Source organism: Musa acuminata, chromosome BXJ1-8, assembly GCF_036884655.1.
Source record: "Musa acuminata AAA Group cultivar baxijiao chromosome BXJ1-8, Cavendish_Baxijiao_AAA, whole genome shotgun sequence".
Taxonomy (NCBI): domain Eukaryota; kingdom Viridiplantae; phylum Streptophyta; class Magnoliopsida; order Zingiberales; family Musaceae; genus Musa; species Musa acuminata.
Genome location: NC_088334.1, coordinates 22224920 through 22249028, shown reverse-complemented (window position 1 = coordinate 22249028; position 24109 = coordinate 22224920). Strand labels below are relative to the sequence as shown.

At 40.4% G+C, this 24109-nt stretch overlaps 1 protein-coding gene across 4 annotated transcripts in view; it reads right to left on the bottom strand.

Moving 5' to 3' along the window:
* Positions 1 to 205: 205 nt before the first annotated feature.
* Positions 206 to 24109, bottom strand: part of LOC135587680 (15-cis-phytoene desaturase, chloroplastic/chromoplastic-like) — a 38250-nt gene continuing 14346 nt past the window's right edge. For 2 of the 4 annotated variants that reach the window (XM_065079333.1, XM_065079334.1), the window contains exons 6-15: positions 12392 to 12547; positions 11702 to 11850; positions 4317 to 4436; positions 3997 to 4210; positions 3782 to 3884; positions 3535 to 3582; positions 2778 to 2823; positions 1574 to 1761; positions 917 to 1079; positions 206 to 511 (exon numbers count right to left, since the gene is read on the bottom strand). In XM_065079333.1, coding sequence (XP_064935405.1) covers positions 455 to 511; positions 917 to 1079; positions 1574 to 1761; positions 2778 to 2823; positions 3535 to 3582; positions 3782 to 3884; positions 3997 to 4210; positions 4317 to 4436; positions 11702 to 11850; positions 12392 to 12547 — 1244 coding nt within the window. In that variant the 3' untranslated portion in view covers positions 206 to 454. The remainder of the gene's footprint in view (positions 512 to 916; positions 1080 to 1573; positions 1762 to 2777; positions 2824 to 3534; positions 3583 to 3781; positions 3885 to 3996; positions 4211 to 4316; positions 4437 to 11701; positions 11851 to 12391; positions 12548 to 24109) is intronic. The other 2 variants (XM_065079336.1, XM_065079335.1) reach the window with 2 other exon arrangements.

Sequence of the window (24109 nt, the reverse complement as noted above, 5' to 3'; positions counted from 1 at the left end):
GCAGTTTTGATGATCGTAGGAACAGTCGGCCAAAGCTTTTAAAATGGCCCATTTAATAATCAGAAAGCTCATAAAGTTTGGTGCAAATGCTATATCCCCCAGATCGCCAAATTTTGTTCAATGCAAGAATCGTTGTGGTGCAAATGCTGTTTCCAGCAGATCACCAAGCAAGTGCTATGATCTCATTTGATGGATGCAAAAATCGTAGTGGTCATGAGAATGTACTGGCAATATTCATTCTACATAACTGTTGGCACTTGTCATCCTCAAGTTGCAGTAAAAGAGGACTTTCGGCTTTGATGTTGCTCAAGAGTGAAAAGCAATCTTCCTACAATAGTTGGACTCTTACAGGTACTTCGAGCTATTTGGAAAGGCCAATTACAGAAACAATTTTGACTTATGACTATAAAATTCCTTTTGCAGTGATGTTAATGATAAATCAACTAGCTGACACTCATATTGACACCTGGACTTCTCTCTGGGCGGCCTGAGCAACCAACACATCGTAGTCCTGCAAATCACACAAGCCAAAGTATTATGATCTATGAAAACTACTTGTGTTGTCCTGGTGCAAGATGCACATTGCAGTTTGCACATTGCGAACAGCAATTTTCAGTTTCAGGACAGGGCTCCCATGCCACTAGCGTATTTGGTGTAGACAGGCCTGAGTTAGGAACTCTCGCAACCCCAACACCATGCGGGAAGACCATTGGGATGACTTGGTGCCCATTGTTCGTACCTCATCAGAACAGGGAACTCATGATGGATGATACCAACTTAAAATTTAAGGTTCTTATCTGACATTTGTGGTAGTAGTCCATCCATCATGAATCCCAGGTTTGGTAGAGGCTAGGAAAAGCAGATGAACCAGGATATTGCCTGACATTTAATACTCTTGGAGTGGAGAAAAAAATACCTGTGTGATTGCCTGAGCACAAAGCTTCCCAGATAACACAGCACCCTCCATGGAAGCCAAATATTTCTGTTTTGTATAGTCGCCAGCCAGATAGAAACCTTTAACCGGGGATCTTTGCAAAGGGCGGCATGGTTCACAATCTGGAACAGTCTTGTAAACAGATCTGCAATGAAATGCAGCATAAGAGATGTAAAGGTAAGCAATTTTTTGCTAATGAATGAAGAACAATATTCACAACAAAATTCACTAAACTAGAGACTGAAAGGTTAAAATTTTAACAAAATAATGTGTGAGGCCTCTAAAGGTTTTATTGACCAACATGAAGCATTTCACTAACATTTTCACAATGATATTGTCTTCATTGGAACCTTGTTAACCTCTAATACCTTTTATCTTAGAAAACGAATGAGGTTCTTACTAACATTGTCCATTTCACATATATTGGTTTGATAGCTCACCGTAAGTTTTGACCTTATTTGCAACTTGTAAGGTGCTCTTTAGATTTGATATTCTTTATTATTTAGTCTGGTTTCATTCTATCTATTCTTTCTTCATATATTCAATTATATTTCAGCATATATTCTCTGATGACTCAAAAATTCAAATTAGAAATGGCAGAAAATACCACTCAAAGTAGTGCTTTTGATTTTGTCTCACCTTGGAGTCTTTACTACATGATATTTCAGAATTTTGGCTTTACTTTGATCCGCCGCAATCTCATCAGGAAATAGCTTAGCCAGTTCTTGCATAGTGGCATCAACAATTTCCTGGTCACTGCATGAGATCCATTGTTCTGCGGGAGCAAACACTAATTCCAACATTGAACGATCAGGATCATAATATTCCTGCATGCATATTTAAATAATCAGAATATGACCTTAATAAGTTCTAGAAAAATTTCCTATTAAGCTGGTGATGCAATTAAGTAGCATATTCAATTTCATGCCTCAAATAATACATCACTTATAACATCCAGCATCTTTCAGAATTCAGCTTCAAACATTATCACAATCTGAAGGAATGGAAGCATGAGGAATTTGCAAGAAAATATTAGGTTCAGGAAGGTGTTTCCTCTCAAAATACTCAGAAAGAAGTTTCCACTGAGAAGTTTTTCTTAACTTATTGCACTAACCTTGCTGGATATAACCAAAGATGCAAAACGTAAGTTTTATGAAAGATGACAGATCTGTTGTCTGCAAGAACATCTGAAGATAAGGTTGAGGAAACTATATCGGATGCAAGTAGTTATTAGTATATATTTATCCAACAAAGTCACTTTCATAATTATCACGATAAACAGAAACATGATGAAATTGGCAATGTTAGTTTAATAATAAAACCTGCTTTCATCCAGGTTAATGATACAAATACCACTAATAAGTTATAATAAATTCATCTAACGAAAGAATCCAGTTGAATTGGATCCCACAGGAGCACACTGTTAAACTTATTTCATCAACATGAATTTTTATTCCAAAAGTACCAATGTCTGTTACTTTTGAAAATCTAATTGCTTCGTAAGTCATCTTTCCTCGACAATGACATATCAGGGTCTATTTTCCTAGTTTGAGCATATTCTGAATGTTCTTTTAATTGTTCTTTAAGAAAATACATGCATGAGAAAGATCAATGTCTTATTTGCTGGTCAAGGATATTTTCTATACATCCAATAAAAAGAAACAAGAGAATTTTTTAAGTCCAGAATGCAATTGAATCGCTATTTTACTCCAAAAATAAATAGAGTACGAAGGAGCAAAATTAAGAGTCAACAAACTAAGGTGTAAAATACGCCATCCTTAAATATATTCTCATCTCTCAAGAATTTGTGTCATATACATGCTAGTAACTTATATGCTGTTACCTTGCATGTGACGGACATGTCTGCATATACACTCAAAAGAGGACTCCTGGAAGGAAACAATGTGGAACACAATATTAGATTAGACATTAGCAACTAATTAAGTCAATCTATACAACAAACACAATAACCTCGTCCACTTGATTAACATTCTTGATAAACTCACAATGAGAATATCAAGTATGTCTGTCAGAACTCATAATTACCCAACTATAAAATGACAAGTTTCATCACAAGTAGAATCATTATCAAAGGGACATAAAACAACAATTAGTTTTAAAACTAAATATGCAGTTTGCATCAGGAAACCCATCATCCAAGAACAAAAAAATCATGCTACCGGTGACTTCCCCTTCTTTATCTTGGCAAAGGGAAGCATCATCCTTTGTTATACCAAAATTTCAGCGCATAAATTTATGATTTATCTTGAATAGCAATAATGAATAACTTTTTATCCTATTTTTCTGAATTACAGGAACCTAACCAGATATCACTGGTCCCTTTCATACATGTATAATATATCCATGTCAAGCATGGAATAAAGTGATCTGTTTTAAAATGTGATATCTTTGACTTCCAATATATGACTTAACAGGATATACATGTGAACATGAATAAAACATAATTATCGTACTTGAAGAAACAGGCATGTCAATCACATGGGACAAACATATACAACCATACACACACACACATGAATATACCGACAAGGCATTTTAAAATTATAAACTTCTGTGCAAGAAACTCTGATGAGCAGGACCTGCTGAATAGAAGATGGTCATAGGTGTTCTTCAGTTTTCTGTCAAACCTGGAAAGTTAAAGAAAAATTTTTAAAAATTTAGAAAACATGTTTTAACACCAGTAAATCACAGTATCTGCCATCATGATAATTCTAATATTTGGTTCTCTCGAGAAGAAAGTCAAATTATTTTGTGCATTTTGTTCGATATGAATATGGACTAATAACAAGAAGCCAACATTGAAGTGATAAGAAAATGTTGACTGACCATATATGTACATTGATAACAGGGACTCCCACTAATTTTTCCAACTTCTTGAAGTACAGAATATCCTTCCACTCTTGCGGTAAAAGAAGCTTCAAGATATCAACTGATGAAAATATTATATTAGCCAATGCTCTAACACATGCAAGCAAAATCAAAACTGAATAACTCGCATTATATTTTATTCATCAAGGAATAAAAAGTGAGCTAAATTATACCAGGAGTGGCAATTACATAAACATCTCCACTGATTATGTTTCCACTGCTGAGCAAAAAGTGCTTTACAGTTCCATCGGGGTTTAGCTCAATTTTCTGAGTTCGTGAATTAACCCAAACTTCTCCACCCAATGATTCAATATGATCAACAATTGGCTTGCATAATCTTTCAGGAGGATTACCATCTAGGAAGGCCATTTTTGAACCATGCTTTTCCTGTTGATGGACAATATATGTGAGGCTCTGTGATTTGATATGACACCATTATATCAGATGCAACTTAACTATGACATCATAACATTCTCTCGAAAAAATACTATACCTGAAGAAAACGGTTCAAAGCAATTAATATACATTGCATGGAAAGCTCATCGGGGTTTATAAAGTTGAGTGCTTTGGACATGGCAATGAAAACTTCATCAGTGACACGGTCCGGCACACCCTACAGTTATCAAAGTTACATATCCATAACACTTATCAAAGAACATATTAACTTAGCAAAGTCAACTTGTTTAAAGTTGCATAATAGCATTACATTATAACTACAAGTAAGAGGATGATAAAAAATTCAACGGATATGTCATAACACAAAGTCACAGCAGCGACAACTGTTCCTATACATGATGATTTGTAATTTTGTACATATCTTGCAGGCAGGACACCAACATGACACATAGGCCAGGGATTCATGCCTATGTATACAATTGTACTAAGGTATATAGACAAGCATACATAAGTACTGGTTGACACGAAATGACATGTTTATATCATCATGTCCACATTTTTATGTTAAATGTCTTAGCAATGGTCAAAGACATGGCAACATGTTATCACAAACTTAGCTAGTTTTGCCTAAGTCGTGCGGTACCCTTGCGTGTCCGTCCTCAAAAGTCAGCCTCTCCGAAACCTCCTATGGTCCCTTAAGAGTTACAAAAGAGAAAACGGTTTAGAGAAGCGCCTCACTCGGATCCACAAGTAATCAATTTAGAAAACACTTCATAGCCAATGAAAATTACAAACAGACTTTACAAATGGACATACATGAGCATTACATTAAACACCCTGTTTATAGTTTTGTCCGTGACATTCTCCCCCACTTATTCCTTCGACGTCCTCATCGAAGCCTTTGCTGACGCTGCAACTCCTCACCTTTGCTGAGTCTTCAATCTTCTGCTCCAGCTACAATGCGCCTCCTAGCTCCCAATTGCTCTTCGCCGCTGTTGTTGAGTAGTCGAACTTTTGATCCGCCATGCTGCTTCAACTCGCTAATGACTCTGACTCTAGTGTGGGGTTGGCTGAGTTGTGTTGATCCCTAATGGTTCCTGCAGATCTTTCAGATAAAGGAAAAGACCATCCTTACTATGCGCCAGTCTCTCAAATGCCTCATGCTACTTGAACTAGGTGGATGCTTATTGGAGCCTTAACGAGCATTGTCTCGTAAACTTTTAAAGTTTTTGGGTCTTTCACAAAATTTGCTCATCAACTCTTCTTTCACTTAGTCGTCACTTCCAAGTAGGTTTGTATCACTTTCGCTTTCGATTGGCATTCTGTTGGAAAATAAAGCGGATAATCTACTCTCAGTAGCACTGATCACCATTGGTGAGGATTTGACAACTATTGTCTTCCATTTTGTTTCTTCGAAGAGTCTTTGAACATGTGCAGAGCTCCTTTGCTGGATAGCTAAGAGAATTAGAATACTCGATTTCACCTATTCTCTTAAGAGTTGAGAAGGCAAATGTTACTTAACTTCGCCCGCCTCCTCGAGGGTTACACTCCATACATCGAGCTGGTTACTGACCTTCGCCTACTCTATGCTTACACTTCTGAAGCACTCGAAGTGTTTGCACTCCTTACGTTGAGTTAGCTACTGTGATTCACCTTCTCAATGTCATCGAACTTCTGAAATGCAAAAAGTTTTCACTCCAACTTGAAGTAAGTCTTTAATAGTTTTGATCGTCTCTAAGATTGTACCGTCTTCTCCATCAACCCTGTCGCCTACTCCATTTGAGTAGAAAAGGTATAACACCGCGTACTGCCTGCTTCGTTCCTTGGTCGTGCACTCTTATAAGACCCGAAGTTCTTCACTTTCGGCTATCTTGATGAGAAGCTCGTTGACACCGGTCTTACAAAGTTCCCTAGCCTCTGCCCTTCAATCTTGTCTCGATACTTGGAGTTTGCCTCTGCATGCTCCACCTCCTCGACCTCTTTCACAACCAAGCGCTCTCCCTCCATGAGAACAAGGGATCGATGAATTCACGAAAGTCTCGCCTCTACAGTACCATGGCGCTGCCATGCATGGCCCTACTATCCGTCGCCTCACATCTGCATCCCTTTCTTCACAATCGGTAGATATGTCTCTATGGCACTCCTCCGAATCCATCTCCATTCTAACCGATGCTTGGTTTTGGCTAACTAAGTCCCTCTAGACTCGTTGTTGCTTCCTCGCCCCTTTCAACCCCCTGCTTCAACACCTCTGTGTTCTCCAAGCAGTTCCCCTTAGTCGATGGAAAGACAGACTGCAACTCTCATGCATAGCCTCTACCATCATGTTGTAGGGTTTGCATCGATTCTGTTCTCCTTAGCTTCCTTGGTAGCAACGTTCGCTGATTCGGCCTTGTCCTCTGACTTGCCGAGCTCCCTTAAGCGAATATGGGCTCTGGAGCAGTCCAACTCTCCAACTGCTTCGATCATGCCTCTGCATGATCAATTCCCTCCCATGGGACTCACTAGTACTTGCATTCGAACTTTTCTCTCGGTGGTACACAGCCCCCATATGCTGATGACCAAGGCTTTCATCCGATGTAAAATTCGATGCATGCACAGAAGACCCGCCTCTGCAGTACCATGGCTTTCACTCCTTGAATCCATAGCCCTTCTTGTCGTCGTGTTGTTCACCGAAGTAGAGTTCCCAATAACTCCCGATTATACCTCTGTATGATATAATCCCTCACGAGACTAGATTCATATGTATCACATTGCCACGAACTGTTCCACCACGATTCGCTGCACCATGTCGCCTCCTAGTGACATCTCTATTGCATTCTGTTCCTTGTGGGATGAACTCAGATTGTGATCCCTCCATGTGTGGCCTCTGCTAACACATCATAGGGTCTCTTCCACCTTCGATTGTGTTCGCTCCTTTGGCAATCGACCTTCGCCCACCCGCTCTCGGGTCACACTCAAACGAAGCACAACTTAGGACAGTCTGTCGCCTAATAGCTCCCGAAGTCCACCGACTTCGCTGAAATTGGTGCACCATTGTCTGGATCCTAGGCCTCTGTCCCTACCATCACAATATTCGCTGCGCACCTCTTCCTTCATGGCAACTCGAATGGCAGCACTATGGCGTATTTTTCAAGAGTACCCGCATATACGTCCTCTTGCCCCGTGCCAAGGAATTATGAACCCAACTTCGACTCCGCAAGTTGATTCGCCTTGGTTCCTCCGTCAAATGCTTCTCCGAGATAAGGTGCATGTGCCTAGAAGCTCCCTTTGTCTTTGGCACCATACAAGATGGGTCTGTTCCATTACAATGAAGGACCAATGGAACCAAGGTTCGCCGTACCGTACCGTACCGGCGTTTCGACCCGGGCTCGGTACCGGTACGGTACGGTATACCGCTCGGTACACCCGGGTGTACCGAGCGGTACACTCAGGTGTACCGAGCACTGTAGCAGTGCTACAGTGCTACAGTCCGGTACGGCAAACCTTGAATGGAACGACATGATCCCGTTCTTGCCTCTACAAGAGTTCATGTCCTTGCCCCCTGTCCAAGGAAAGCTCTGTGCCTCTGCTCCATGTTCCATATTTTATGTCGGCTCCCTTCATGCGGCTTAGGTACTTCGCCAAGTTGCTCCGCTCCTCGATTTGCATTTAGATGATTATGGTCATCACGCCCACCATTCCACGGGTCAGCCTTCTATTAAGTCTGATCTCCATATCGACTCCAAGTGTGCCTTCATTTGTGTTGCCTTAAGTCGTTCCCCCACTTGATCTCGCAATGTATTCCTCAATGCATTATCTCAAGCGAGATCGTGCGACGACTCCTCGTCGATTTGCATTGAGTTGATAATGGTCCTCAGGCCCACCATTCCACGAGTCAGCCCTCCATTAAGTCTGGTCTCCATATCGACTCCAAGTGTGCCTTCATTTGTGTTGTCTTAGGTCGCTCCCCTACTTGATCTCACAATGCATTCCCCAATGCATTATCTCAAGCGAGATCGTGCGACGACTCCTCGCCACTCGCACGATCCGTTGAGCTTTGTGGAGTTATTTTGAGGTACTCCTCCTCAATATGTGCAGTCTGTTGCACATGGTTCTCCCTCTGAAGAGCCAGGACTTATCCCTCTTGGATATCCGTCCGTTGGAACAACATCTCTCTTCGTTTCCTTCCCTCTAAAAGTTTCGAAGACCACCATCCCCTTGGACTATTCTGCCTTACTGAATAAACTATACATTGTTCTGCCTCCCGCAAACGCACTTGCTAGATTGCGACTCCACATCAATACAGCCCCCCCGCTGCACCCCTCAAGGCCTAGCAACATGCTAAACTCGCTGCACACTTCAGCCTCCTACAGATGTATCCTTCTCATGTTGAAGAGAAAGTTTCAATGCTCCATGGCATCGAGTTTCGGTCGCCTTAGGATGGTCACGAACACTCCACCTCACCTCACCTCTGTGAGCTTTGCACAACTCTTTCGATCGCTGAACAACTCATTCCACCTTACATGGTCTCATCATTTACCAAGTGCCTCGCTTGCCTTGAGCACTATCAAGTACGGTTGCCAACGTTGAGCCATAGCTGAAACTCAACCATCCCAACCTTTATGTGCTACGCATTCTTTCCAACTTACTTATCATCGTAGTGCCTCTTGCGCGAAAGGTTGGTCATTCCTCTGAATGCCAATCTCAGATGCCCACTCATCTGAGCGACTCTTTTTTCCTACATTTTCATGTTTGTTTTCCCTCAAACAGTCGCGCGTGTTGACTGCCCTCAACGCAGCCCCGCTAGGTCAACCATGTTTGCATGCCAAGTGTTTCTATAAGTGCTTGTCCCGCTCTAATACCATCTGTCACGGACTTAGCTGGTTTTGCCTAAGTCGTGCGGTACCCTTGTGTATTCATCTGGAAAAGTCAGCCTCCCCGAAACCTCCTATGATCCCTAAGGACCTACAAAAGAAAAAAAGGGTTAGAGAAAGCGCCTCACTCGGGATCCACAAGCAATCATTTCATAAAACACTTCATAGTCAATGCAAATTATAAACAGACTTTACAAGCTCTGAACGGTTGCACAATAAAGGGTCCAAAATGGTCCACTACAGATCGAACATCTCTCACAAGTGTCCACATGACACAACCTTTATTTATAAGCCTAAAACAGCCACCAAACCTAATTAAAATGATGTTGTTAAGCCTTCGATTGTCCCTCTACATGCTGTGCAAAGCATGAATCAACCAAAAGACATGGACATACATAAGTATTACATTAAACACCCTATTTACAGTTTTGTCCGTGACATTGTGGTGGCCTGTAATCAACATGTTACATAACAACCAATGCTTCTAAGCACCTAACTAGATTTACCCACATTATAGTAACAATATTTTCAAGCATATGAAAGTTTCTCAAAAAAGTTCATGAGCATTTATATGACAGCGATTATCTAAATAATTCCCTATAAGCTACTTATTTCAAAATCAATCAAGAACAATTTGATTATACATTATTTTATTAAAATAAATAGTAATTAAGAAACTACCATGAACAATAAAGTAACCTTTTGTCATGGTTGTTACTACCAAGGTTCGCAATACCGTACCATACCGACGTTTCGACGTTCGCTCGGTACGGTACGAAACGGTATACCGAGCGGTATACCGCTCGGTATATATATATATATATATATATATATATATATATATATATATAACTCGGCGACGTCGCCTCTCTCTTCTCGCAGGCGAGGCGACGTCACCTCGTTTATATATATATATATATATATATATATATATATATATATATATATAAAATTTAAAAGGCGACGTCGCATCGCCTCAGCGACGTCGCCTTTTCCTTCCCCACGCGAGGCGACGCGACGTCGCCTCGTTTATATATATATATATATATATATATATATATATATATATATATATAAAGTCCAAAATGGGCACCTCAGCGACGTCGTCGAACGTCGCCTTTTTCTAAAATATTTATATATAAATAAATATATATATATATTATTGTATTATTATTTTTCGTTCCGCCCGATAACGGGCGGTCCACGTACCGGTATGCTGTCGGACCAGTGCGTACCGGGCGGTATCATTCGGTATTGCCTACCTTGGTTACTGCTGTGAAGTATGAACAATATCAGGGAGTTGTTTCTAATTTTGCTGAATACTTTCTAGACCATGAACTTATTGTCATTTGCCATATTGTTTCCAAATGGCCAACGGTGGCTCCTACTCTATTGCATTGATCATTGAATTTATTAAAATTATTATTGTCAACAAATTTCCTGAGCTATAATCTTTCCGAAATTCAAATAATTAAAAGAATGTTTGAAATCAGAAAGTTATATCTTGGCATATAGAAAGAAGATGAAAACTGTATATGATGGCTTTGAACAAGAAAATGCACAAGTCATTGGGAATCACAAGTCCTTCCTCCTCTCTTTCTCCGCTACCCTTCCTCTTCTTTTTCTTCCGCTCAAAAACATTGGTACATACCAGAGTACCAACCCATGGTACATAGGTATTAACCAATATGTACCGTTCCAACTAGGTTACTAAAATGGGTCCGATATCTGAAACAGCGATCCTTATTCAAAATCTCCATGGTATACATGCTAATCCATGTTAATACCTGCTAAAGTAAATGCTTATACATGCTAATCCATGTATCTTATATGGATTAGCATATAAGATACATGCTAATCCATGTTTGGCCAATAAATGGAGTAAATGGTTAAGAGGTTCAATATCAAATTAATCACCCGTTCAAACTTATCAACATTAAAGCACAAGACCATAGTCTCCTAGATTATATTAAATTTTAAAAATATTTGTGCTATAATTATTTTTCAAGTAATTTCAGTTTTTGTCAATTCTACTCAAAATTGTTACAAGGTGAACATGTGATCTACATTGTTCTTCAGCAAAAATAGAAATAACTTCCTGAAAAATCATGACTCCTGACACATTAATATAATTGAACAGATGCAGGCTATGGAAACATTTTTCTTTATCATGTAAACGTAAAACAACTCGAAGGTAGTCTAGATTGGGGAACATGTTGCATGTTTGGATATGCTTAAAATATTAGTTTTAGTTTTCATGGCATAGCATGATGCCGACTAGATATGCATCATCTAGATATTAAATGCCGAACACATTAATAGGTGCAGGCTATGGAAACATTTTTGTTTACCATGTGAAGCAACTCAAGATAGTTTAGATTGGGGAACATGTTGCATGTTGGTATATGGCTATATTTGTTTTAGTTTTCATGGCACAGCATGATGTAAGTCACATGCTGACAACTAGATATCCATCATCTGGAACTTTTGAATCCTTAAATGCAGTCATTTGAACTTTGATCTAACCATTTAAAAGTCAACCTTTTCCCAGAGGAAGATTTCCTTTTAGATTGGAACTCAAATTGAAAAAGATGGCTATATTTCGGTACAATAAGTTGAATTACAGTACCTGCCTTCTCATCCACTCTGTAACAGTCAACCCATCCTGCGCCTCCACATAAGCTTGCCCTCCAAGCATGGCTGGCAAAAGTCCAAGTGCAAATCTCACTTTCTCTGGCCAAGTCAGCATTTCACTATTTCTTAATATTGCAAATATTCCTGCCAAAAAATTATAAAATTGGTCAAGGCATAAAAATATTTATGTAAATAGCTCCACCACTAATTTTCAGAAGTGTTATCTAGTGTCTATAACAACAATCTCAATGAGGTAAATAATTCATGATGGTGCCACACCAACATGGTATGTCCCAGAGAGCATGGCCCGGCATTAGTAGCATGTACAATGATTGCTTCAAATTGTATATTTTGTCTATTTTGAATGCATCAGTGCTCCGGACTAACTTATTTTCTGTCAATTCATAAGTTGCAAACCGAACTAGAAGACTTAAACAATCTCAAAATATTTTAATATAGGTTAGTGTTCTTTATGGTACAGTTCCTTCTGTTTTTATTGCATGTCCCAGTTCTAAAATCATCAGTTCATCACCCTGCAACTCTTCATGGTAAGTTGACTTACATTATTGCACTACTAAGATAAAATTTCCAATGAATTCTGTTGTGGTTCACGTTCTAATTACACGAATATGCTAAATAATATAACTACGGATGATAATCAAGATGGTCAAATTCTATTACATACCATTGAAAGGTGCAGGAAGAATTTCTGGGAAATCGAATCTGCTAAACTCTCCTGGCTTGTTCGGCATTGCAAAAATCATAGAATGCTCCTTCCATTGCAAGCGATCATTGATACCAAGTTCCCCAAACAAGTTCTGCATATTGGGATATGCCCCAACTTCATAAAAATAAGAAAGAAAATAGTCATACAGAATAGATTTGTTATTTGCTTTACTGGTAATGCAAAACACTAAAATTTGATAGCTAAAACTGATCTCAGTTAGCTGTTAAGATATTCAGAAATCAGAACCAGAAAACATTCACTCAAAACCAGATCATGAAAGAAGCATATTGGGTATGTATGGTACACCTCCTAATATGTACATAGACATATAGCTAAGCATTTGTCCAGATATATGGGCATTCATGTGTTAGGACTCTAGCTAGGAGAGTCCTAATAGAGAGGGGTATTCATGTAAAACCTACTCAAGCCGACCCCTATTAAAGAGATGAAGAGGCCGGTTAGGGTTAGGAGGTTGTTTCTTAAAGAAGAATTAGAAGTTGTAAAGGAATAGGAGTCTTGAGTAGGAGTACTATTAGGAGTTGGTTAGAAGTGGGAGTCTTGAGTAGGAGTCCTATTAGGAGTTAGGGTTCAGAAGCCCTATAAATAGTCATGTATTCATCCTCTTTTGTTAAGCAATAGATGAATTTTTTCTGCAGCCTTTGAGCAACAATTTGGAGAAAGGAACCCCTATAAAGTTCCAAGGAGGCCGATCCCCTAAAAAGATCAACCCCAAGCTTAGAATCTGTAAGGGTTCTAACACCTGGTATCAAAGCAGCGTTCTTGACGTCTCGCTGCCATTCCACAGCCATCCATCAACCCTCCACAGCTGCCCAAAGCAATTTCTACACTTGCTTAAAAGATCGTCGCCAAATTCCGCCGTCATCTCCACCACCACGGATCATCCTTTGATCTCCCCGTGAATTGCAACAGGTTCTGGTTCCCTACCTTACTGCTGCTGCAATTTAGTTATCCTTATTCGAAAATCCAAAAAAAAAATTGTTTCAATATTGCTGCATAAACTTTTCCTCGCAAAGTTTTCATCTCAATGACGAAAGATACATTGTAGAATTCCAGCCGCATAGCACAGTCTGTTTGGTCTTGCTACCACGTTTTTTCTATCTAAATCACTACCAAATTTTTATGACAGCTTTGACACTTCCTAACAACGGATTTTCCTTTGGTTTCATTGAAAAATTCTCAATATAAACCACTGATCTTTTACATCCAATCTGCTACACTTGAAAATCTGTGCTGCAGAAAATTTCAACCGCATACACTTCATAGATCATCTTGGCTTGTTTTTAACTGAGTTGAGATGATCTATGAAATATACAAAGAATTTCACTGGTAATTAATAAATTTACTGAAGTATGCCGTACCCCCAAAAGAACCCATCTGTTGTCTCGGAACATTAACAACTAATTACATAATAACTAATTACTATATCAAAACAGAATACAACAGGCTCTGATACCATTAGGAATTTGAAGGATGCAAGTGTTGCAAGAGAAAGTCACAGAGAAGGCACAGGAGACACTGTCCCTTATGCAAGATCACTTCGTGCGGAATATGCAGCATATACTACTTTGACAAAAGAACCCCCGTTGGTCAAAGCTTTGTTCTTGTATGAAAGCCCTATCTTCTTGGTTACTGGTGACCAACATAGCTTCTTCTGATCGATGCGTGTAAACCCTGTGGTGTGCATCGTCCCTTCTTGAGTGATACAGTATTTCGGCTGGCGCTATTGCAGCTCTTTCCCTCATGGATAATTGCAGCTGTGCCTGAGGGTCTATTTGTTGTTCCAGAACCTGCGTATTTGAGTCTGTAGTTCTGAAGATAAGTTGCCCAAGTCGTCTTCTAGCGTTGAATATTCTCCTCTGGTTTCTTCTGTAGTTCCTGATTTGGTCTTCTACGAGAGGAGTTGACGTAGATACCTCTTGGGTCTGTGTTCTGGAAGTCATCTTCTTGCTTCTTGGAAGATCTTTATAGGGTCTTTAAAGACTAATATTCTTCCTTTTGCTTCTTTAGGCCTTTCAGAGGGGCCTAGGTTGAGGTTTGCTAATTTGGTGATGAGTTCGTCTGGTACTACTTGGGATTGCGTTGCCTTTGATTGTTGTAGTTCCCGTATTGTCTGTAGCTCCGTTCGTATTTCTTTTATGTCTTCAGCAATTTGTACCAGAAGTTGAATTTGTACGTTATGCTGCTTGATTACGGCTACCTGATGGCTGAGAGTTCCCGGAAAATCACTTGTTTTGAGAAACCCAAGTGATGGGGGTTCAATAGATTCAGTAGCTTTAAGAGCTTCCTTGTAGGATTCGGTACTCCTGGAGGATATATGGCTCATCCAAAGATTTGTTTTTCTATTTTGGATAATAAAATTTCAATCCTTTGGAGTTTTTGGTCCAGGCTCTGTGAAAGTCGTAAGGCTTCTTCCTCAATGAGTTTGGGTTGCTTAGTTATTTCCAGTACCAGTTTTCGAATATCAGCTTGAGTAAGAGGTTTGTTGTCGATGAGTAAGGAAGATAACGTTGTTATTGAGGATTCGAGGTTCTTAACCCTATGCTCGAGGTTGCAGTTTTCTTCAAGTAAAAGTTTGAAGTTTCTCAGATTTACTCTACTTGATAGACAGGTTCGGTCGTAAATGACAGAGATGTTGTGAGCTAGTTCTTTCTTAGTGGGTTTTGAAGTCTCCGCTAGATTTAGGTAGTCCAGATGGGAGGTATGGGAGTCTGTATACCATTTTTGAATAGCTTCTTCCCAAAGCTTAGACATATGCTAAATATGCATATTTGAAAGTCGCCTTTGAAAGTCTGCCGTACCCCCATCTGTTCATACCTTGGTGGTTCCTCCGTCATTACGGGGGTTCTTTTGTCAAAGTAGTATATGCTGCACATTCCGCACGAAGTGATCTTGCATAAGGGACAGTGTCTCCTGTGCCTTCTCTGTGACTTTCTCTTGCAACACTTGCATCCTTCAAATTCCTAATGGTATCAGAGCCTGTTGTATTCTGTTTTGATATAGTCTCTAACCGAATTGCTATGATATTTATGCTAAGATTGCTTTGTAAAACGTCACTTACGGTTTAAAACTTGTGAGGAGCCCGAGGAAGGCAACCAGGTCAGGGAACCACAGTAAGACCTTTGACGCAAGCCCTCAAAGTTAAGAACGTAAGTAGATCTAAAACAATGCATATTTAGCATATGTCTAAGCTTTGGGAAGAAGCTATTCAAAAATGGTATACAGACTCCCATACCTCCCATCTGGACTACCTAAATCTAGCGGAGACTTCAAAACCCACTAAGAAAGAACTAGCTCACAACATCTCTGTCATTTACGACCGAACCTGTCTATCAAGTAGAGTAAATCTGAGAAACTTCAAACTTTTACTTGAAGAAAACTGCAACCTCGAGCATAGGGTTAAGAACCTCGAATCCTCAATAACAACGTTATCTTCCTTACTCATCGACAACAAACCTCTTACTCAAGCTGATATTCGAAAACTGGTACTGGAAATAACTAAGCAACCCAAACTCATTGAGGAAGAAGCCTTACGACTTTCACAGAGCCTGGACCAAAAACTCCAAAGGATTGAAATTTTATTATCCAAAATAGAAAAACAAATCTTTGGATGAGCCATATATCCTCCAGGAGTACCGAATCCTACAAGGAAGCTCTTAAAGCTACTGAATCTATTGAACCCCCATCACTTGGGTTTCTCAAAACAAGTGATTTTCCGGGAACTCTCAGCCATCAGGTAGCCGTAATCAAGCAGCATAACGTACAAATTCAACTTCTGGTACAAATTGCTGAAGACATAAAAGAAATACGAACGGAGCTACAGACAATACGGGAACTACAACAATCAAAGGCAACGCAATCCCAAGTAGTACCAGACGAACTCATCACCAAATTAGCAAACCTCAACCTAGGCCCCTCTGAAAGGCCTAAAGAAGCAAAAGGAAGAATATTAGTCTTTAAAGACCCTATAAAGATCTTCCAAGAAGCAAGAAGATGACTTCCAGAACACAGACCCAAGAGGTATCTACGTCAACTCCTCTCGTAGAAGACCAAATCAGGAACTACAGAAGAAACCAGAGGAGAATATTCAACGCTAGAAGACGACTTGGGCAACTTATCTTCAGAACTACAGACTCAAATACGCAGGTTCTGGAACAACAAATAGACCCTCAGGCACAGCTGCAATTATCCATGAGGGAAAGAGCTGCAATAGCGCCAGCCGAAATACTGTATCACTCAAGAAGGGACGATGCACACCACAGGGTTTACACGCATCGATCAGAAGAAGCTATGTTGGTCACCAGTAACCAAGAAGATAGGGCTTTCATACAAGAACAAAGCTTTGACCAACTAATTAGGAGCGGAATGAGATATATTCATCTTGGAATCCTACAAACAAGGATTCAGACACTTCACAGGCAGGAAGAAGGGACACTAGCGCTATTAGTGTTCCGAGACAACAGATGGGCTGATGATAGGTCCATCATTGCCACCATGGAAGTAGACTTGACCAGAGGAAGTCAACTAGTTTATGTTGTACCAGACACCATGATGACGGTAGGAGATTTTTACCGCAATATACAACTCTCCATACTAACTCGTGGATATGACACATGGCAGAATGGAGAAGCAAATTTATTAATTACCAGAGGAATGGTGGGGCGACTTTCAAATACCCCGAATGTCGCCTTTGCATATGAAATTTCAGGGGTGGTGGATTACTTAACAAGCCATGGCGTAATGGCTTTGCCAGGGAGAAGGTATTCCACAGCAGAAATTAGAGGAAGAGACTGGATGATCAGACCCACACAGGTCTCAATTCCTATGCAGCCTGCCGAACTCAGGAGTCGAAATCTAATTGACGGAAGAATTTCAATTAGTTTCGACAATTATAAAGCAGCATCAGCATCCAGCAGGATCCGTTACAACAACGCGGATGACGAAACATTTAGCGATGAAGAGGAAATCCGAAGCCACACAATAGCTGTCAGCATTCAATTAAACGACAGCGGGGATGAGGCTGAGGAGCTAAGGGAAAACCTTAATTCCTACTTCCAAGACACCCACATCACAGGAAAAGAAGTAGAGATGCCGTACCCCCAGAAGCATCAAAAGGAATTAATCGCAGCAGGACTAGAGGAGGAACTTATGATGGAATACCCACAGCTAGCAAAGCTATCTCAACAGGTATATTCATCATCTGCTATATCAAACTACAGGCCACCGACGGACTCAACCATGGGACCTGTAAACTATCCCCCGGCTGTAAACATGGAGTCCACAAGTCAGAGACCAGAATATGAAGGACACGCAAGACAGCCAAGGTTCAAGGCAAAGAACTCCTCTGAAGCCTGGAACCTCCCTTCAGCTTTCCAACAACAAGGAGCAATGTTCGTAATCCCATCCCAATTAGGGATGTTTGATGAAGTGTTTATGAGGTGGGAATCAATATCGAAGAATTTAATATCTTTACAAGGATTCACAGATCCTTTAGCAAAAATGGAATTTATTGAAAATCTGCTCGGAGAATCAGAGAAACTAGCGTGGATCCAATGGCGGATGGCCTATCCAGAAGAATATCAACTACTTTTAGCCAATGCGGATGGAATGGGAGGAACACAAAATATCCTCTCACAACTGAGGACAATTTTTATACTCGAAGACCCATTTCAAGGATCTACAACAGCACAAGAAGAAGCTTACAGAGATCTCGAAAGGTTATCTTGCACTAACCTCAAATATATTATTCAATTCCTAAATGATTACATGAGGTTGGCATCCAAAACAGGAAGGATGTTCTTAGGACCAGAATTATCCGAAAAGTTATGGTCCAAAATGCCAGGGGAACTAGGAAAAAGAATCAAGGAGGCATTTGAAGCAAAATATAGGGGAAACACCATAGGGGTAATCCCGAGGATTCTCTTCTCCTACAAATATTTAGAAGCAGAATGCAAGGATGCTGCATTCAGAAGAGCATTAAAGGACCTATCCTTTTGCAGTGAAATTCCTATCCCGGGATATTACAACAAACCCGAAAGAAAATATGGGGTAAGAAGATCAACTACCTATAAGGGCAAACCCCACTCATCTCATGCAAGAATTGAAAAGAGAAAGCATTTGATAAGAAATAAGAGATGCAAGTGCTACCTTTGTGGAGAAGAAGGGCATTTTGCAAGAGAATGCCCTAACGATCGAAAAAATATCAAAAGAGTAGCCATGTTCGAACAATTAGACATTCCGGAGGAATACGAAATACTATCAGTACAGGAAGGAGAAAACTAAAGCGACGCAATTTATTCAATATCTGAAGGAGAAGATACAGAAGACCTGCAGCATGGTATTCACTCCTTCACTCATAAAATCTTTGCTTTAATAGAAGATAGTAGAACTTGGTGGATAGGACCTGAGACAGGATACCGAGCAAGAGTACAAGTTTCCCATAAACAAGCTGAGTGCAGACATATATGGGAAATCAACACGAAGCTACCACCAGAATTTGAAGGATGCAAGTGTTGCAAGAGAAAGTCACAGAGAAGGCACAGGAGACACTGTCCCTTATGCAAGATCACTTCGTGCGGAATGTGCAGCATATACTACTTTGACAAAAGAACCCCCGTAATGACGGAGGAACCACCAAGGTATGAACCAAAAAACTTGCTTCAAACGCAACAAGATTTCATTAGTCATTGTGAAGCAGAAATAAGAAGGCTCAAAATGGCGGTTGAATTTGAACAACAAAAGGCTAAGGAACTTGAAGAAATGCATGCTCAATCCATAGCCACAGCCCAAGAAAATCTCCGTCTGAAGGAGGAGGTGGCGGAACTAAAGGCAAAATATGATAAATTGGAAGGAGAGGTACTGGAAGTAGATCGGTTGAGGCTAGAAAAGGCAGATCTCTTAAAAGAGATACAAAGGCTAGAAAAAAGAAAAACTGAAGAGAGCGAAGAAGAAGAAAGCGAAAGAGCCCTTGTTCTCTTGGAGGAGGAAACTCAAAAAATCCTATCCATGGAAACGAAGGAAACGGGAGGATCAAGAAAATCCAAGAATATGCTCTTCAACCTAAAGGTACATATGGAGATCCTGAATATCCCCCCCTTTGAAGTTAATGCTATATTGGACACAGGTGCTACCACTTGTTGCATAGACGAAAAGGTTGTACCAAGAGCTGCGATGGAGGAAAACCCTTATGTGGTACATTTCAGCGGGATTACCTCCAAAACAACAGCAAATAAAAAATTAAGGGGAGGCAAGATGACTATTGGAAACAACAGTTTCAGAATTCCCTACACCTACGCATTCTCAATGAAGCTAGGGGATGACATTCAGATGATAATAGGATGCAATTTCATAAGGGCAATGCAAGGAGGGGTTAGGATCGAAGGTAACACGGTTACATTCTATAAAAATTTGACAACTATTAATACTTTGCCCTATATCTCAACAGCCGCAGCAATAGAGGAACTAGACTTGGAAGAGGATGACTATATTCAAATCCAGGAGTCAGTATTTTGCTCTGCAGAAGCTCAGCAAAGCAATGAAAGAATAAGAGCCAAGTTCGGAAGCTTACTAGACCAGCTAAAGGCCCAAGGTTATATTGGGGAGGACCCTCTCAAGCATTGGAGAAAGAATGGAATAACATGCAAGTTGGAAATCAAAAATCAAGATTTTGTGGTAGAAGACAAGCCTCTCAGACATTTGACACCACAAGCAAAGGAAGCTTTTTCCAAGCATATAAGAGCACTACTGGAAATAGGGGTTATCAGACCAAGCAAAAGCAAGCACCGTACCACTGCTATAATTGTTAATTCAGGAACCACGGTGGACCCCATAACAGGAGCAGAAAGAAAAGGGAAGGAAAGGATGGTTTTTAACTACAAAAGGCTCAATGACATCACGGAGAAAGATCAATATAGCCTCCCTGGTATTAACACCATCCTCAAAAAGGTCAGCAATAGTAAAATTTACTCAAAGTTTGATCTAAAATCTGGTTTTCATCAAGTCGCTATGCACCCTGATTCCATAGAATGGACTGCATTCTGGGTACCTGAAGGATTGTATGAATGGCTTGCAATGCCATTTGGTCTCAAAAATGCCCCTGCTATATTCCAAAGGAAAATGGATAATTGCTTCAAAGGTACGGAACAGTTCATTGCAGTCTACATTGATGATATCCTTGTTTTCTCAGAAAACGAAAAGGAGCATGAGAAACACCTCACCGAGATGTTAAAAATATGCCAAGAAAACGGCCTTGTTTTAAGCCCGATGAAAATGAAAATTGCAGTAAAGGAAATTGAATTTCTTGGAGCAATCCTGGGGAATTCCAAGATCAAACTACAACCCCATATTATCAAAAAAATTACTGATTATCGGGAAGAAGACCTTACTACCAAGAAAGGCCTCAGATCATGGCTAGGGATCCTAAACTACGCAAGAAGCTACATACCCAACCTGGGCAGACTCTTAGGCCCGTTATATTCAAAAACAAGCCCAACAGGTGAGAAAAGGATGAACAATCAGGATTGGGAACTGATCAAGAAGATCAAGAGCTTAGTACAAAATCTTCCTGACCTAGAAGTACCTCCTGAAGACTGCTTCATAATACTAGAAACAGACGGATGCATGGAAGGATGGGGAGGAATTTGTAAATGGAAAAAACAAAAATATGACCCCAGAAGTACTGAAAAGATATGTGCCTACGCCAGTGGAAAATACAATCCCATCAAGTCTACTATAGACGCTGAAATGCATGCAGTTATGAAAACCCTGGAGGCATTGAAGATTTACTTTCTTGACAAAAGGGAAATCATTATTAGAACAGACTGCCAAGCAATAATAAGCTTCTTTAACAAGTCAGCTCAGAACAAACCATCCAGAGTCAGATGGATGGCCTTCGTAGACTATATCACTGGGAGCGGTGTGGAAGTAAAATTTGAGCACATCGAAGGAGAAAGTAACATTCTAGCCGACTCTTTATCCAGACTAATAAATATTTTGATTGCAGGATGGCCAAGCGAATCATTACTCCTAATTCTGGAAGCCACCCAGGAAGTTCAAGCCAAACCAAGCCTCAAGGCTGCTACGCACCTGAATCAACTAATAAACCAGGTGACCTCCTCCTGCAATATCAACAGGAAATGGACAAGCTCAGAACCAGGACACGTAACGGACTCTCATTTAAGCTTGAAGGATTGTCTGAAAGAAGACTCGGATCAATTCAAAAGGAAGCCTCCCGACAAGCACTTGAAGCATTGCAACAATTCCTCGACGTCCACTTAATCAAGACTAAAGAGTATCAGAGAAGGAGCGGTGGAAAAGACAACTGGTACAGGGACTGGTTACCAGTCGTTCTTCAACAGCAACAACAACTGGAGGAGGCTCTATCTCTGGTAAAAGATGTCTCACAAAGGACAACCAGCTTCAGCCTTTAGACAGCTGGAATATATACTTTGCTTAGCCGCCAAATAAAGACAAGAGGTGTGAGACAAAATATTTGCTTTTCTTAGCTACTAAGGAAAATGAGTTGAGCCCCGGGGAGCCGCTCATAGTACCATCAATAATTGTGCCAAGGAATATGCTTTCCTTCGCCAAGAAGTTAGAGAAATATCTGATGAAAGGATAAGAATGCGATGGGGCCCAATGAGCACCCGGTTCTATCCTTTTCCTCTATATATTCTCTAGCCTAGTCTCTTGCAAGACATCGGTCTAAAAACCAGAGTCTTACTTGAGCTGAAATCCATCCTCTAGCAATCCCCTGTAAGCATTTCAAGCTTTCTTTATATCCAATCTATTGTAAGCATTTTAAGCTTTCTATAGTTCTTTGTGCTTATCATTTCTTATAATATTTTGGATCCCGCTTCCCGGTTTCAGAGAAACCAAATTCCTAATGATCTTGTTCATCCTGATTTTGTACTAAGCTCTTGATCTTCTTGATCAGTTCTTAACCAATTATGAAGATCTTCTTGATCTTCATAGAGAAACCACTGATTTTGTACTAAGCCCAACAGTTGTCTTAACCAATTTATTTGAAATCTTTTTTAAACGAAATTTCTTATACACTTCATAGATCATCTTGGCTTCCATCTAAGATTGATCTATTGAGGAATTCATCTCTAAAAACGATTTTGTGTTGCTGCAAATTTTCGTCGCAAGCCGCTGAAATTTTTCGACGAGAATTCTGCTATCGCAACTTGCACCAATTTCCTTGCTATTATACTGCCAAAATTTTTTTGATTAAATTGGACATCCTTGCTGTCATATAAACTGAGATTTTGCTGTCAATTCCCTCCTCAAATTTCTCAAGTTTTTGGTGAAAATTTCATCGAGAAAACGTTGTTTCTTCGACGACAATTCTGCTCTTACAAGACAACACATACCTGCAACAACTTCCATTGATTTCTATCAAACCTTTGCTGCCATCTACCACAGATCTAAAACTTTCATCCACAGCCCTAAAACTCCACCAAACCACACCCACAACTGCACCCAAAACAGCCACAAAACAAGCATAAACCACAGTCTACATGCACCAATCCACCAACCCTTTCGACCATCACTTCTCTCAACCTATACATGTCTTTAACCCGACAACAAAAAAGAGATCTTAACATCACAAATTTGGAGGCATATACTATGGCATCTAAGGAGGCAATCAATGCTAAATTCGAAGCCATCGAAGCGCGAATGGAAGATAAGATTCGGACTCTCTTTACCGAACTCAGTTTGGGCCGACCACCAAGCCCGAAGAAATCACATCAAGGGGAGAGCTCTAACCAATCGCACTAAGCCCGAAGAGATGACTTCCAAGAGAGGGGAGGTTCTATAATCGATCCCAACTATCCACGCATGAGGGTGGACTTCCCTAGATGTGAAGAAGGAGACCCGATTGGTTGGATCTCGCGCGCGGAGCGATATTTTCGATACCTCAAAACCGCGGACGCATCTATGGTGAAAATTACGACTATACATCTTGAAAGAGATGTCATACAATGGTTTGACTAGTTTGAACACACTCATGGAATCCTCTCATGGCGACAATTCAAAGAAGGACTGCTGATCCGCTTCGGACCAACCGATTATGAGAACATTAACAGATAACTAGCAAAGATCCGACAAACCTCCACCATTCAGGAGTACCAAACAAGGTTTGAAAGGTTATCTAATCAAACTCGTGATTAGTCTCAAAAACAACTATTGGGGACCTTCATTGAGAGCTTGAAGCCGGAGATCCAGGGAGAAGTTAAAGCGCAACAACCGTACACACTTATGGCAGCCATCTCTTTCGCACGACTTCAAGAGGAGCGATTGAACCATGAAGCCTGAAGGACTAGGGTCGCTCCCCGATTAGCAATACTGAAGCCCTCAGCCCGACAACAAAAGAGAGATCTTAACATCACAGATTTAGAGGCATATACTATGGCATCTAAGGAGGCAATCAATGCTAAATTCGAAGCCTTCGAAGCGCGAATGAAAGATAAGATTCGGACTCTCTTTACCGAACTCAGTTTGGGCCGACCACCAAGCCCGAAGAAATCACATCAAGGGGAGAGCTCTAACCAATCGCACCAAGCCCGAAGAGATGACTTCCAAGAGAGGAGAGGTTCTATAATCGATCCCAACTATCCACGCATGAGGGTGGACTTCCCTAGATGGGAAGAAGGA